At 39.0% G+C, this 14,702-nt stretch overlaps 2 protein-coding genes across 14 annotated transcripts in view; one reads left to right on the plus strand and one right to left on the minus strand.

Annotated features, from left to right (window-relative positions):
* Window positions 1-3,989, minus strand: part of col18a1a (collagen type XVIII alpha 1 chain a) — a 99,009-nt gene extending 95,020 nt beyond the window's left edge. Inside the window, exons 1-2 of the mRNA XM_088082974.1 lie at window positions 3,754-3,989; window positions 3,590-3,663 (exon numbers count right to left, since the gene is read on the minus strand). Of these exons, the coding sequence (XP_087939100.1) occupies window positions 3,590-3,663; window positions 3,754-3,782 (103 nt within the window). The 5' untranslated portion in view covers window positions 3,783-3,989. The remainder of the gene's footprint in view (window positions 1-3,589; window positions 3,664-3,753) is intronic.
* A 6,868-nt stretch (window positions 3,990-10,857) lies between these two features.
* obsl1b (obscurin like cytoskeletal adaptor 1b) overlaps window positions 10,858-14,702 on the plus strand; it is a 43,053-nt gene continuing 39,208 nt past the window's right edge. For 7 of the 13 annotated variants that reach the window (XM_088082976.1, XM_088082975.1, XM_088082980.1 and 4 more), the window contains exons 1-2: window positions 10,858-11,216; window positions 12,797-13,903. In XM_088082976.1, coding sequence (XP_087939102.1) covers window positions 12,889-13,903 — 1,015 coding nt within the window. In that variant the 5' untranslated portion in view covers window positions 10,858-11,216; window positions 12,797-12,888. The remainder of the gene's footprint in view (window positions 11,217-12,796; window positions 13,904-14,702) is intronic. The other 6 variants (XM_088082982.1, XM_088082983.1, XM_088082985.1 and 3 more) reach the window with 4 other exon arrangements.

Consider the following 14,702-nt stretch of genomic DNA (forward strand, 5'->3'; position numbering starts at 1 on the left):
TCACACACGTAAGTCAATACCGAAAGTCTCAAGTCGAGCTCGACACTCAAAGATATAAAGAATTGTCCTGGCAGAGCTTTAATGAGCTTTTAAATGCTAGCGGCTGACACAATACAACTAAACAATGCTGGATGGAACTTCCAGGCCTTGATATGAGGCACCTCCAGGGACGTCGATCATGAATAAGTAGGTTTAGTGACTAGAAAATCCAGGGATTAGACATCACAAGGTTCACTGAGTCAGCCGAATCTGAGCACAGTCGCTCCATTTATTTCATTTGAGAGTTGCAATGATCCTAACAGGGGCGCCAATCTAATGGTCGTTCAGCACAGAAAAACAGGCTTTTATTCTTAAAAGGGTGGACTCTAACAATCACAGTACATACTGTGAGATCGAGAGTTTTCCATTTTTGCATCTTGTCAGGAATTCATTCAGTTCAGCATATGTCCATGTCCTGCATGGACTTGTGTTTCTGAGAGTTTTGTCAAATAACCTGCTGAATCTTATTTATTTTATGAATCAGTCTATATACCTGAATCGAAATTATGTTTTTTTCTTTCTTTCTTTCTTTCTTTCAGAATGTCCTTATGTGCCCTTTGATCTGCACGTATGAATATGGGATGTCAATTTACATACAAGGTATCTGACAGGGGCATTTAATATCAAATCCAAAAGTAAGACTTTTAGAAAGGCCACTTCATAAGAATGTGTGTGCAAAGTTTATTGTGTACTTTGTCCTATACACATCTACTATGTTATCATGGATTTCTAAAACCATCAAAATGTATGGCTTTAGGATCTATAATATTGCATTCACTTTCTGAATAATTCATTGCAATATTAAGCAGTTTATTTTGCCCAGGAGAAACTGGTTTAAGACTTTTATTTTGGAAACTTAATTTCTGTCTTTCTCCTGTCTTCTAGCTCTCTCCTTCTGTCAGAGCTCATGGGATGTAGACTTTGTGGTTATTAAATATAGTGTGTCATGTTGCTATTCATTGGCAACCACCTGGGCTATCACTACAAATACTAATACATAGGTGGGGTTTCCTGTTGGCACAGTGGGCCAAAGCACATAATGCACGTGTCACCACAAAGTGTCAGGTCTGAACTCAGTCAAGGACCCTTACTTCCCTCTCTGTCTGTCCCCGAATTTCCTGCCAGTCTCTCTGATATCTAATAAAAGCAAAATGTGATAATAAGACTGCAAATACTTCAGAGAAAATAATTTAGGCAGATATTCTGCATAATAAAACTACTGTTTCTTCATACTACAGTGTTATTACTTGTTCTGATCATCATTCCAGAGTCACGCCTTCAGTGACTGCTCATGAAAACCACAATAGCCACCACTGTAACAGCTATAAACAATCCATTCACTAAAAAATATAAATGTAAATATGTATGTAAATATAAATGCTCTAGTAGATTAAAACACGTGGTACCATGAAAGCCAGAAAATTCTCAAAAATCCAAGAAATTGTCTTTAAAAAATAATCAGCGAAACTGATTTTTGCAGCTGCAGAGAGAAGAAAAACATGAAAGTTCAGATCATCATTCTCAGGACACATCAGAGATACGGAAACGGATGCTTTCCTGCAAAAACTGCAACCATACAATGCGTGTCAACACATGTTTGTCAAACGATGCTCTGCTTTAGGCCCACCATCCCATCATTACAACATGAGTATCACCAACTACAGCTCATCATAATCACATGGAGGCTGCAGAATTACTTCAAATAAAAGAACTGCCCATCAAAAAGCTTGCCACTAATCTTGGTAAAAAATAATATGTATACACCATACACAACTAATGGTCATTCTAAATGTGCTAGAGTAGATAAAGTAATGTGGAGATTAAAAAAAATGCTCTGTTATCCTTTTCCCAGCACACCAAAGCCTGTCTCATTTACCACTTTCTCAAATGTTTCAAATGGTCTTCCTGTACCTCTGGCCATCGTGCCCCTGCACTGAAAGGGAGAAAACCCCAAGCCAGCTGTGATTTTTAATGTGGCATCTAATTCAGCCATTAAATGGCACGGCGGGGTGTCCCCCTACAGCCTGTCCCCTCCCCCTGCCTCCCCCTTGCTCCCCCCAGGCAAAACCACGCTGGGTGCATGTCAAAGATCACATGACAATAGGGATTCCTGACCCAGCCAGGGACTGGGAATGAATCAGACCTAATTCAAGCATGTCGCAGGCAGCCAAAGGCATTGGTCTTGAGACAGAGTGGCAGGCTTTTTCAACCTGGACACACACAGACGGGACAGCATTCCTGTGAAAAAGTTCACGTTGGTTGACTGTTTTACCCTTTTCAAGTGTCTCTATCTGTTCTGATCTCAGCTAAATTTAAATACTGATCATTCTCAAGATCCTGCATGTTAATAAAAATCACAACAAAGAAATGATGGCCAACAGAAGACAGATGAAGCAATATTTGATTAAACCTGTTGGTGTTTATAGCACTACACGGGTTTGATTCATTATAATAGACAGTACAGTGAGTACTAAAAGGAATACAGTCCTCTCTTAAACTTCTAAAATACTCTGTCTAGCTAGTAGTGATCACAGTCAATCAAATATTAATCAATGTCCTCTCAGTTTCCTCTCCCTATCATCTGACAGCGACACAGTTGTCCAACTCAACGTTTACTAAATTAAATGAAGGACATTAGTGAGGTTCAGAGATAAATAATTCAGCAGCAGAAGAGAGTTCTTTCATTCACTGGCTCATATAGACCCTTAACACCATGACCATTGTGTGCGTAAAAGAAATGATCCTTTGTTATTTCCTCTTTGTTCGCATGTGCTCATGTTATAACAGCTGGAAAAATACAAGTAACAACTTGCTGGTGCTAACAGGTCATCACACAAGAGCAAAAGGAGGGAAAAAAGCATTTTTCAGTACTTAGATGCAGCCGCTACACTCACCAGGCTGTGGTCAGACAGCGGACAAACAAAGAAGGAATGTAGGTTTTCTGAACACGACAGACTTTGGACTTGAGAAAACCTGTAAACAGCTCCCAAAGCCACTTTGACCTTCTCAGAATGGACACACTGCTGTTTTATCACTGAATCATAACAATGTGTAATTGCAGTGTTGTAGCAACCATGCAAGTCGGTGTGTTAGTGATACATAAAAGGCTGCTGACAAAGTAGACAAATGTCACGAAGCCACAGAAAAGACAGCAGTGAGCAAACTTCATGCTCAACATACTGTAGCAGATAGGCACTGATCTGAAAAAGTGTTGCTGCAACCTTTTCAAGATAGTTGAGCAAAAAAAAAAATCCTAGTGCTTTTTGCAGCATTTGAATCCTCACTTTCTCAAAGATCACAAAGACTAAATTGAGCAGATAGCTTTAAGCAGCCTTCCAAAACGGACATCCCTCAATATAAGGCACTACTTGTTTTAATTTCAAGCTTTAATTTTGAAGGAACTCTATGTGCATTGTAAGATTTATTCAGCAGAGGATATTAACGATGCACAGGAGATCGCGAAAATGTTATGAATGATGCAAATCTTAACTAAAGAGCGTTTAAACATGCCATGCGAGTTACTACATTCACACTCTGAGTTAGTTCTTACCTGGCCACTGCGATGCAGCTGAGCTGACGAGAATCAGGACGCAGCAGAGAAGGCGCTCCAGCCATGAGGAACACCTGCAGAGGTAGCAAGCAACCACACTCACAACTTTATCACTTCATTCAAAGCGGCCCAAAAAAAAAGTTGACATAAAACGCAAAAAGTACCTCATCTTCATGTCTTCGTTTGTCGACATCGAGTGGGACAGCTACATGGACTGCTGGGGTGTGTTATAGGGTGAAAAGTGTTCACAGCTTCTTTACTGGTCCTGCACCGCTGCTGCACGCGGCTCGAACAGCTGATGGGGACGCAGGCAGCGCTTTGCTGGAGACAGAGGAGACGTGTGGAGAGGAGGAGAAGTGACCTGCAGGAGTTCACATCAGGGACTTCCGCCAGGTCCTAAAAGGGAACAAATTCCGCCGACTGTCAAGTTACACTTCGTGATGGGCGGACTGATATTTTTTTCACAGTGTCGGTTTATGTGAGTTGAAACACTAACAAATTGGTGTAAAAGTATGGCAAAATTCCTCAAGTAATGTACAGTATTTTTCAGCCAATATTACACAGTAAACTTCACATACTACTGTAGAATACTGTAAGGAATTTAACTGTAATTTATCAGTTCTGTATTGCTAGATATTTTTATTTATATTGGTACTTTTTGGGTGCAGCTTTAATATACTGTTGAATAATAACAACAATACCAATTGCAATAATAATAATAACAACAATAACAATGTTATTTTTTATTATTTTGAAAAATATTTTAAAAAATATTCACATTTATGTTTGTACTTTTAGACAGCGACTGTAATGTGGGGTAGAATAATAATAATAATGTCAGTATAATAATAATATAATAATGCCAGTAATTTACAGTAATTTCACAGGAACCTTTCACACTGTAATCTTCACATTCTACCATAGAATACTGTAAAAAAATATATATATAAGTTTTATATTGTTAAAATAATTTACAGTGGTGACACTGTAAAATAATGGTAGGATGCTTGTAAATATAGCTGCCAGTAATTTACATATAATTTTAGAGGAAATTTTGTGAGTGAAATGTATGTAACATGTTGTCGATTATTGTATATGCATGTTCGACAGCTAATGCTGGCCATCCCACAAATACCAGTCATCATGTATAAGTTTACGTTAATAAACATAGAACAATGATTTTAAATGCATTGACTCAACATGCTTCCGTTGTTAGTTTACTATGCAACACAATGCAATGTTATAGTCACTGATCACCAATCTGTTGTTCTCTGGGGGTTAAGTATCAGACATCCCATTTCTTCATGGTGAATTTATGTGATGTCCAAATCATCTGTAATTTGAGTTCTCAATTATATTTCATGGCTAACCTGAGCCCTTTTCTTCCTTTTATAATAATAATATACGTTTTTCTATCACTTTGTAAGGGGTTTAAATATTGTAAATATTCACTTTTTTATGGACTTTTTGGGTGCAAACCTCTTTTGCCTTTTTCTCAGGTTTCCACAATGCTGAAAACAGACACCTTGTGTCTCCCGTGATAAATCTGTCAGGTTGTGCCCCTCTACTGTCATTAGCTGGAGTGGCTGTGAATAGGTGAAAAACTACAGCACGAGCTGTGTAAACCCAACTTTTCCACAGGAAAATCTTGTGTCATTCACGCAAAGTTTACTCTGTCACTACCTTCTCAAGCTGTAGTGGGCTCACAAGAATGGACTTGACAAGATAATGACCACATGTAGTCTTAGTGAAGGCTTATTTACTTTGGTTTATCTTGCTGAGAGGTAAGAGAGAGGTGAGACCTCCAGGAGGAAGAGATTTTTTCCCCTCTTTTCAAGGGATATAAATATGCATACAAGAATGAATAAAAGTGGTGGATCTATTAACATTACAGGCCACACTGTATGTAAGAATTCATCCAAGGGCGATCTTCAGCCCAGAACCAGCCTTACTCACTAAACAACATAAACCATTGCTTAGCCCACCTTAGAAAATTATTTTTTTAACTAAAAATGGGACAAAAACAAAATAAAATTGAACTTCCTAAAAAGCAAATCCTACTTAGGGCCCCCAAAAGTTTAAGGCTGGCCCTGCTTCAGCCTCAGTCCTGATCTATGACATATAAAACAATCAAATCATACTTGAATGTAAGCAGTCTTGGTATCTGCCATGAAAAGCATATATGACCTTAGTTGCAGCATGTTGTACTTACATAAAATGACCACCAGAGGACGAAGTTGTTGCTTATTTCTGCAGAGAAAACATTTGATTCTGGTCCTGTACAGATGTAAACACAGCCCTGTTCACGTGTGGAAATTGCTGAACCTAATAAACAACAGCAATCATGACTGAACTAAAAAAATATATCTTTTGAAATGTTTGTAAAATACACCAAATCCATAAAAAAGGATGCAGCTCAATATAAGAACCTAATATTAATCTCATATTGCAGCAATGATGATGGAAGCCAAAGAGGAAAAAAAAAAGACTTCACCCATTTATTGATATGCATCAGTGGAGTAGCAAGGCAGGAGTGCAGGCATGAACTTATGCATGTCTTAATTTCTTCAGGTATGATTGAACAGTTTTATGACATTGATAAAAAATGTATTCATCAGTGAAATTATACTACATTTACTTGTGCCAGGTACTACTATCGTCTTTATAACATCTTCCAGCATTTAAGGTGAGTTTGTTACCATAGGTAAAGGCACTGGGTTCAGACCTCTGGCACAATCCGGCTGTATTAGCAGCTCTATCTGGAGGCCTCCAGGCTACTGCCTGAACACGTCCACAGCTCAGTAACTGTCTGCTTTGCTCACATTCCAGTGTCAGGGAAAAGAAAGGCAAAATTGTCTGTTAAATGCTATGCTGCAGTGTAACCTTACAGAAAGCAGGGCGGGACTCTTTCTACAATTACTATTATATATAGTGCCTATTTCAGCTCTTTCATCAAAACATAACTACGATTATTACCATTTGATGAACAATGTGTCACAGCTGTCATGCTAATTGTTTTGACCCTTTTTTTTAATATTGGGAGCAAATATGGTAGACATGCTTCAGTGCATAATCACAGAGGATCAAAGGTAAAATGACAACCTATTTATTTTTAAATCATTTAATAATTTTGTACATTGAGTAGAATACCATTTAAAAAAAAAAAAGCCTAAAACTTAAAGGTTTAGTGTGTAGGATCTAGTGGCATCTAGTGGTGAGGTTGCAGACTCACAACCAACCAACCCCATGTACCAAACATGTAAGAGAACTATGGTAACTGAAGCAAAATACGCAGATGGTCCAATTTAAAGCCAGTTTTTGGTTTGTCCCTTCAGGGCTACTGAAGAAACAACATGGCGGAATCCATGGAAGAGGACCCTCTCGGTATGTTGATATAAGTAAACTGCTCATTCTGAGGAAACAAAGACACAATAATTCTTAGCTTCAGGTGATTATAAGCTAATGTAAACTTAGTTATTAATTTTATAATGAATTCCTGCCAACATATCCTCAAGCTCTATATGCTGGACCTCAAAACGTCTGTTTTAAAGGTAGATAGGGGTTACAAGATTTGTTGTTTTGTGCAACAAAAAAAAAAACAACTACATTTTTCTGACCCACAAAAATATACTTGGGGGGGGGGGGTAACTTGGTAACTCTAAATTGCCCATAGGTGTGAGTGTGAATGGTTGTTTGTCCATATGTGTCAGCCTGCGATAGTCTGGCGACCTGTCCAGGGTTAAACCCCGCCTCTTGTCCAGTGACAGCTGGGATAGGCTCCAGCCCATCCGCGACCCTTACGAGGACAAGCGGTTACAGAGAATGAATGAACATTATAATGTAGTGCATATGTTGAAACCTAACGTGACGCTGTCATGTGGTTATGTTTTGGCCAGGCCCGTAACGTCACATGTGGAGGCAATCAAATACATTTTCATGGGAGCATGCACTAGTGTGTGGACTTTATTTATTCTTTCACTTCTGCCAACCCAAGCATTTATTTCAGGGTTCAGATAAATACATTGTAACCAAACCTGTCAGTTGGCAGGTTGCACAATAGACTAATTTAAACTGTTTAATGGGCACAAAAGTTGTGTAAGAAAAAATTCAGAGCAACATTTAAAGAAATAGTCCTTTATTGGAAGATGTATTCAATGCAACATTTTGGTTCTTCTAACTTTTGACACTGCATACCAAATCACCTGAAAACTCGGAGTGGTTTGTTTAATAATTAATTGGTGAAATAGTCTTGACACACTCAGTAGCAAAAATAGACTGTAATGATAAATGGTTCAGACTAACCCACAATCCCGATCCTGTTGGCCAAAATTAAGTAATATTATTTTCTTGGTAGAGTCACTGTTGATGAAACAGTGTTTATAACTAGGTAGTCGCTCTCTTGTCAACACTGTTCAGATTTGAAAGCTTAACACTATTTTCCAATCAAAAGATTTACTGGTCTTGTGATTGGTGACAGCTTGACCCAAGTTTGTTTTCATAATTTTACCCCAGCTTTTTTTAATTTGTTTATCAATCAACAGTTCTAACTGACATGAGTTTAGTGCGACACAGATATGCTCAGGCAGAAAACATTATCAACATCCATGAATTTTGAAACAATAGCTAAAAGGGCATCAAGAAAAACATTTCAGTGTTTATTTGTGTAGAAGTAAAAGCATTTTAAGACCTGGGACTAAAATAGAGGAGAGATTTAATGGTATTTGTAAATCATTTGAAAACTAGTTTAGCCTGTTTGAAGGCAATAGATTGAAATTTGCCCTTAGAGCAATAACAAAACTGTCATTATTGGCAAAAAAAATAAAACAATTTTTTTCTTGAGAGGGTAAACCCAATACACCTGTCTTTTCCATAGCCTATAATAGCGGTGACACTTTTACTTAGATCTGATACAACATACATTAACAATATGCTCTTGTTTTCCGTTCAACATATGGGAGTTCTGATAACATAACAACCCTATAAGTTGTTACTCGGTGGTAGGCACAAAGTCTTTCATAACCAGCTACAGGGCTCTGAGTTATATCAGATTACTCCCAACAGCTGAAATCGGGGGGGGCTTTGGAGCCACTAAACAGCTGAAGGGACACTGCAGCCCACGCTGAGACCAGTCTCACAATCACACAACAGACTCACACACTGAAAACCCCAGGCCCACGTGCTGTCCAATCCCACATGGCATCGGACCACACAAAGAACCGAAAGGTCAAACTGTATAAACTGTTGATACTGGATAGACTAGTATAAAAGCAATTTTGGCCCTCTGATCCTACAAAGCACATGCTGAAAATATATTAATTGGTTGAATCAAAACACAGTGGTTTATTAACTTGACTGCAGCTTACTAAAAAGACACAGTAACGTATTTTAATGAGGCCAAAAATATGACACACACAAGAAAAAGATTCAATCCAGCATAGTTACAGTAGTCACCTCTGAAATCACCCGTTATTTCATTTTTATCTACAGTTTTGTTAGACTTCCATCTTCCATCTGCCTCTGAACCAGTGATAGTACCACTGCTGACACAGCTCTAACACAGAGATGTAAATACTACATGAAATGAGTTACACAGCATATATAGTAACTCATAAGTTAGTATGTGTACTCAAGTGCTGTCCCTGTAACTTTGGTATCTGTAACTCGCTATGTAAACAAACACAGTGGAGTAATGGCGTCCTGAGCAGAGAATGAAGCCGTGCTACCTCTGTGGGTGTTGTAATCCGAGTTTCTCTGTTTTTTCAAGTCCGGGCAGGTGTAAATGTCAGTGTACATGTGTATCCCTCATGCTAGCTTATCACTGCCACTTTGCACAGCATTTATACAGCAATTACACCTGACATTGGGATAGCTTTGTCACAGAAGCATAGCGCCCACACTGCAGTTCCTCTGTGGTTAACACCATTAGCTCTGTCAGCACTGTTGCTGTTGTTTAGCATATTTATTGAGTTAGCACCATTAGCTGCTAGCTGCCACATTCAAGCTGAGAACCTTGTCCAGACAACTCATACACTGAATTTTGACTTGAGAAACTTGAGAATTTCTGTCCACTTCATACTTCTACTTCACCACATTTTAAAGGAAATATTGCTCCTTTTACTTCACCACATATATTTATCAGTTATAGTTACAGTACTAGATACTTTGCAGACAAAGATTTTACAAACAAAAAATAAATAAAATGGTAAAAAAAAAATAGCTCCACCTCAACCATGTACAACATTCAAGTACAACTTGAATATTACGGCTGGGGTAGGCAGTTTAATGTAAGCTACTGGGCAAGAATACCGTAATTCAAATGGACTGAGAGAAAACTAGACTTTGCCTCCTCTTTACTCTGTTTTCAGACTTTGGAGACTTTTCAATCACAGGTCTTTCCAGCGAGAGGCTGGTCCTGTATTCTGAAAGCATGTGCCTGTCCCTTCTCTGAAAAACTGATTCAATGGCAAAGAATCCTGCTTAGAAAGTTGCAGAATTGGCAACAACTGCCTACGCTGCAAAGCAACCCAAAAACAAGATGGACTGATCAAAAGAGAGTTTAATAAAAGGTCTGACAATAAATGCAATAAAACTTGGTTATATAGTTGAAGTGTTTCAGAAATGCAGAGAAACTGTAGCTAATGGTTAAGCCTTCTGCTGACCAAAGCAAAGACTCGCAGCTTAATAATGTATATTTTTTTAGATAAACTGCCATGGCAGCCAAATATATCATATATAATACAAACAAAAAAAATAAATGCAAACTTAAGATACATGATACTTTTTTTAACTGTCAGAGGTCAACAAACTCATTATTTAAAAAAAATATGTCAAGCATCGGAGATGCACAGAGTTGAGGACAGTTTGTTGTAGGACTTTTTAATAAGTTTTATATTTCATAGCGTGTTTTGTATGTGTTAGTATTTACCAGCCTATTGAGAATACACCATAAATTGTAGATTTCTGAGCCATAGTTAACAATGTCAGGTAGGAATAGCTAATAGCTTTTTTTTTTTTTTTTACTGGCAGCACATGGAGCACAGACTTTGTAACTTAAGAACAACTTGTTGAACAAATATTGGAGATTTAATGAAGGTGAGCTTTAACATATTTGGAGACCAGAAGCTTGTTCTTCTCCTTAGACTTTTATTGCAAAGCCTCAAGTAAGCTAAGCAGTCTGCCATGCACTGGCCACCTGAACTATCTTTAGTCCCTGCTGGCAAGTGAATGGAAGTGCCTGACTTATCTTCACTGCTGTCATCGAGGCAGCCAGTATTTTTAGAGGACAGCAGCAGCTGCAAAAGCATTTAACGGTATTCCACGAACAATGACACTTGGGGTGTCTAAGGCTTGAACGACACAGAGATTGGGGGACCACTCTGAAGTTGTTAAACAGGAAGCTGGTGTGGATATTCTGAAAACCTTTTTTCTATTCCTCCTAGCAGACAAAAGTCTGTAAAGATGTACTGGAGTAGAGCTTGGGACCTTTGAGAGGAGCATGTGTCTGAATCTGAAGTCAACTTGGGACATTTCTCAGCCTTCAGGAGACGGGTGGCATTGCTTCTTACCTCGAAGAGAGATTGCAAGTGCGGAATGTATGTTGACGGTCGTTCCCGGCGACTGAAGCGAGGTAGGTCATGTGAGGGGTACACAGCACAGCTTCACAAGGGGCAGAGGTCATTCCAATTAAATCAGACAAGTAAACACAGGGGTTAATCTCCTCTCTTTAAACCTCCGGAGGGAATATTTAAGACACTTTCAACGCAATGTCCGAACTCTGTTAATAAAAACATCTTGCATAACCGACTTTATGCAACTTGTGAAATTCATGTAAACAGCCAATTGTATCAGGTAATATATTTAGGGATTATATCAAATATACTAAATAGATTTCCATCATCATTGAGTTTTTTTATTGTTGAGCAACTGAAATTGTTACTCTAATTTTCCTCTTTTAAATCAACATTTAAAATGAAACATTCAACATTTTTTTAAGAGTTAAGCAGGGAAAAAGTACTCAGAAGATGTTTTTCTTTTTCATTCTGCATGCGTGTTGCATAAGGATTGGCAACAGTTTGAAAAGTGTTAAAGAATTCAAAACATTATTATTTAGTTTTCCAGTATTTGACCATGGGATATTTTTTGTGTATAGCTGTAGTTTATTACTAAAATTACCATTAATTATCATATTTATGTTATGAAATGTTTCAGTAAGAAAAACTACAAAAGAAATCCTGTGTAATATTATCATCGACAACTAGGTGGCTTCAAAAACACTTTCCTGAGATTACCTTGTTTGAGACCTGAAACTTGTTTCACGCAACCAAGAGGACTGAATTACAACACTCCATTGGAGCTGCCCCAAAACACATAAACTCAGTTTACTGATAAATATGTTCTTTCAAGTTCAGAGGCTCTCCAACATTTTAGGCAAAGAATGAGTTTACACAAAAAGGGGGGTATAACTTTTAGTTGGAGAGAGTTACAAACTGTAGTATAAACAAAATTTCTTGGATTGCCTAAGTGATATTTATGACTATGAGGACTGACTGAGCAGCCAACAAAGCATGTGATGGCAGCTCTGTTAGTCTTTATTTGAATGTCCCTGTTAAAATTATTTTCATTTTAACAGTGACATATGATCAGCATATTTTGACTGCAAGGTCTCTTGGGTGGGCAGACTGTGATTTCGGCGTGTGTTTGTGTGAGCACGCGGGTTTCAGGACCTTCTTTGTGATACCTGACACGCACTCCCTCGCAGGTCTTTATTTAGGGCGTACTATATTAAGCACTTTCCCATTGAAATACAGCACCAGCTGTACTGGCTATGTGTTGTGGCTGCTGTTGCAAGAGGGCTCGGCTGTCCCCCCTCTCACTGCTAGCCTGTGTTTTTCTCTCATGCAGACAGATCTAATTCAATTAGCCCTAATAATCATACCATCCGTTTGTGCTGAAACACATGCACGCAAAAGAGGCGGAGGCTGAGCATTTAAATGACAGAAATTGTATTTTTCATTCCAAAATATGAGGGTTGATTTCCGTTTTAACAGTAAGGGTAAAGGTATAATTTTATGACATATACAGTAATTTCATGTTAGTTCTAGCTAGATTGGCTTAGAAAAAAATACATTTTAACTATTTTTATGTCCAATATTATCTCAATCTCAAAAACAATCTATTTAATTAATCCATCTGTTATTTCTTTTTCAGAAATTTGCAGTGCAGAAGTTGAACTGTCTTCCTGCAGTGAATAATCTTTCACTCTCCTGGACTGCTGAAGTGAGGCTGACAACAAAGCAGACATGGATGTGTTTGGTGGTGCACCACGTTTCTTTGCCTATCCAAGACCTGTGGTGGTACAAAGTGGAGCTGATGCAGTTCTAAAATGTCAAATTGGTGGTGATCCAAGGCCTGCAGTTATCTGGGAACGAAACAATGAAAAGATTGACCCACAGGGACGATACAGGGTCTTTGAGGATGGAAATGTTTACAATCTCATCATTTCAGCTGTGACCACCGAGGATAGTGGTCAGTACATATGCAAAGCAAAGAACAGCATTGGGGAAACATATGCTGCGGCCACACTGAAGGTGGAAGGTGAAGCACAGGAGATGGAGTTACGAGAGGAAAATAAGCCACGATTCCTCATCAAGCCCCTCTCAACTCGCGCCGGTCGTGGGGATGATGCCGTCTTCTCTTGTAAGCTCTGGGGAAACCCAAGACCAGAGGTTGTCTGGGAAAAGGATGGCAGGAAACTCAATGAAATATTTGAAAGCACACATTTCAATGTGGGCTTCCAGGACGGTGGATGGTTCCAGCTCAAGATCTTTAAGACTCGTGCTCCAGATGGGGGTGTGTATACATGCAAAGCCAGAAATGAGTTTGGGGAAGCGTTGGCAGGAGCTGTGTTGCTTGTTGATGCAGGCCCGGGACATGAGGACGATGGAAACCGGAATGGCTACACAAATGGCCACTGGAAGGCCCACCAGGGAAAACAGAGGAGCGGTAGGCAAGTGCCAAACCGGCTCAAAGACGACACCATGACCAAGTCGACTAAAGTGAAAATGTTTGCAGTGACAGAGGGTAAACATGCCAAATTCCGCTGCTTTGTGACTGGGAAACCCAAACCAGAAATAATTTGGAGGAAAGATGGCAGACTGATACTGTCTGGAAGGCGGTATTTGTTATATGAGGACAGAGAAGGATACTTCACTCTTAAAGTTCTGTACTGTAAGCAGAAGGATAACGGAGTTTATGTCTGTGCGGCGTCAAATACTGCCGGGCAAACCCTAAGCGCTGTACACCTCTCCGTAAAGGGTAAGTCAAGAGCATTTCAGGGACTCCGGTATTCCAGTTTTGTAAAATGTAAAGAAATGTCAGTGTACATGGAAGAGTAAAGGCTGCCACAGTTGAAGCCTGTGAGGCTTTTTGCAGCGAGTTAAGGAGTGAGTGAGGGTATGGTGTGTTCTTGGATCAGATTTCTATCCATTTGATGCTACGATGATGTCAGTGAGATATCTCTAAAGAGGTACTCTGAGATCATATATTGGGGTAGGGCCAGACAGGGAAGGCAATAATAAACTTTTTTTTAAGTTTTATGGTGGTATAATGTGTGTGTATTGTGTATATACATACATACATACATATGCCTATACATAATATTAAGAATGTAAGTATATACTTGAGAAGTACAATAAAGATAATTCTTTCAATATTATAGAGGCAGATAGTGGCAGATGTGACCAATGCACACTGACGTAAATTTCAAGTACATGGCTGTCTCATCAGTCAGTTGAGTTCGTAAAAGAGCAGGTCATTAGGCGAGTGAGCTGCAAATACAATCAGTAATCAAATGATTTGGCACCAGCTGCATTAAATGCCATCCAATCCTGGTCCACTGGAGGATTAATGAAATGTAATAATGATCTGAAATTCAACCTCAGAGATATCTAAACAGGCAAAGTTCATCAGCTTGAGGTGGATTCCAACAGCAGTGTGATGTCTGCAAAGTCACTTAGCTTGTGAAAGGTCTAGGGGCGTCCATGTGATCGAAGTCTTTGGGTAGGGCATCATATTTCTCACATGGCCCAGAGAAGTCCAAACTCATGGCACCAAT

This window comes from Plectropomus leopardus, chromosome 10 (assembly GCF_026936395.1).
Source record: "Plectropomus leopardus strain MGB_pleo_1.0 chromosome 10, ASM2693639v1, whole genome shotgun sequence".
NCBI lineage: Eukaryota > Metazoa > Chordata > Actinopteri > Perciformes > Serranidae > Plectropomus > Plectropomus leopardus.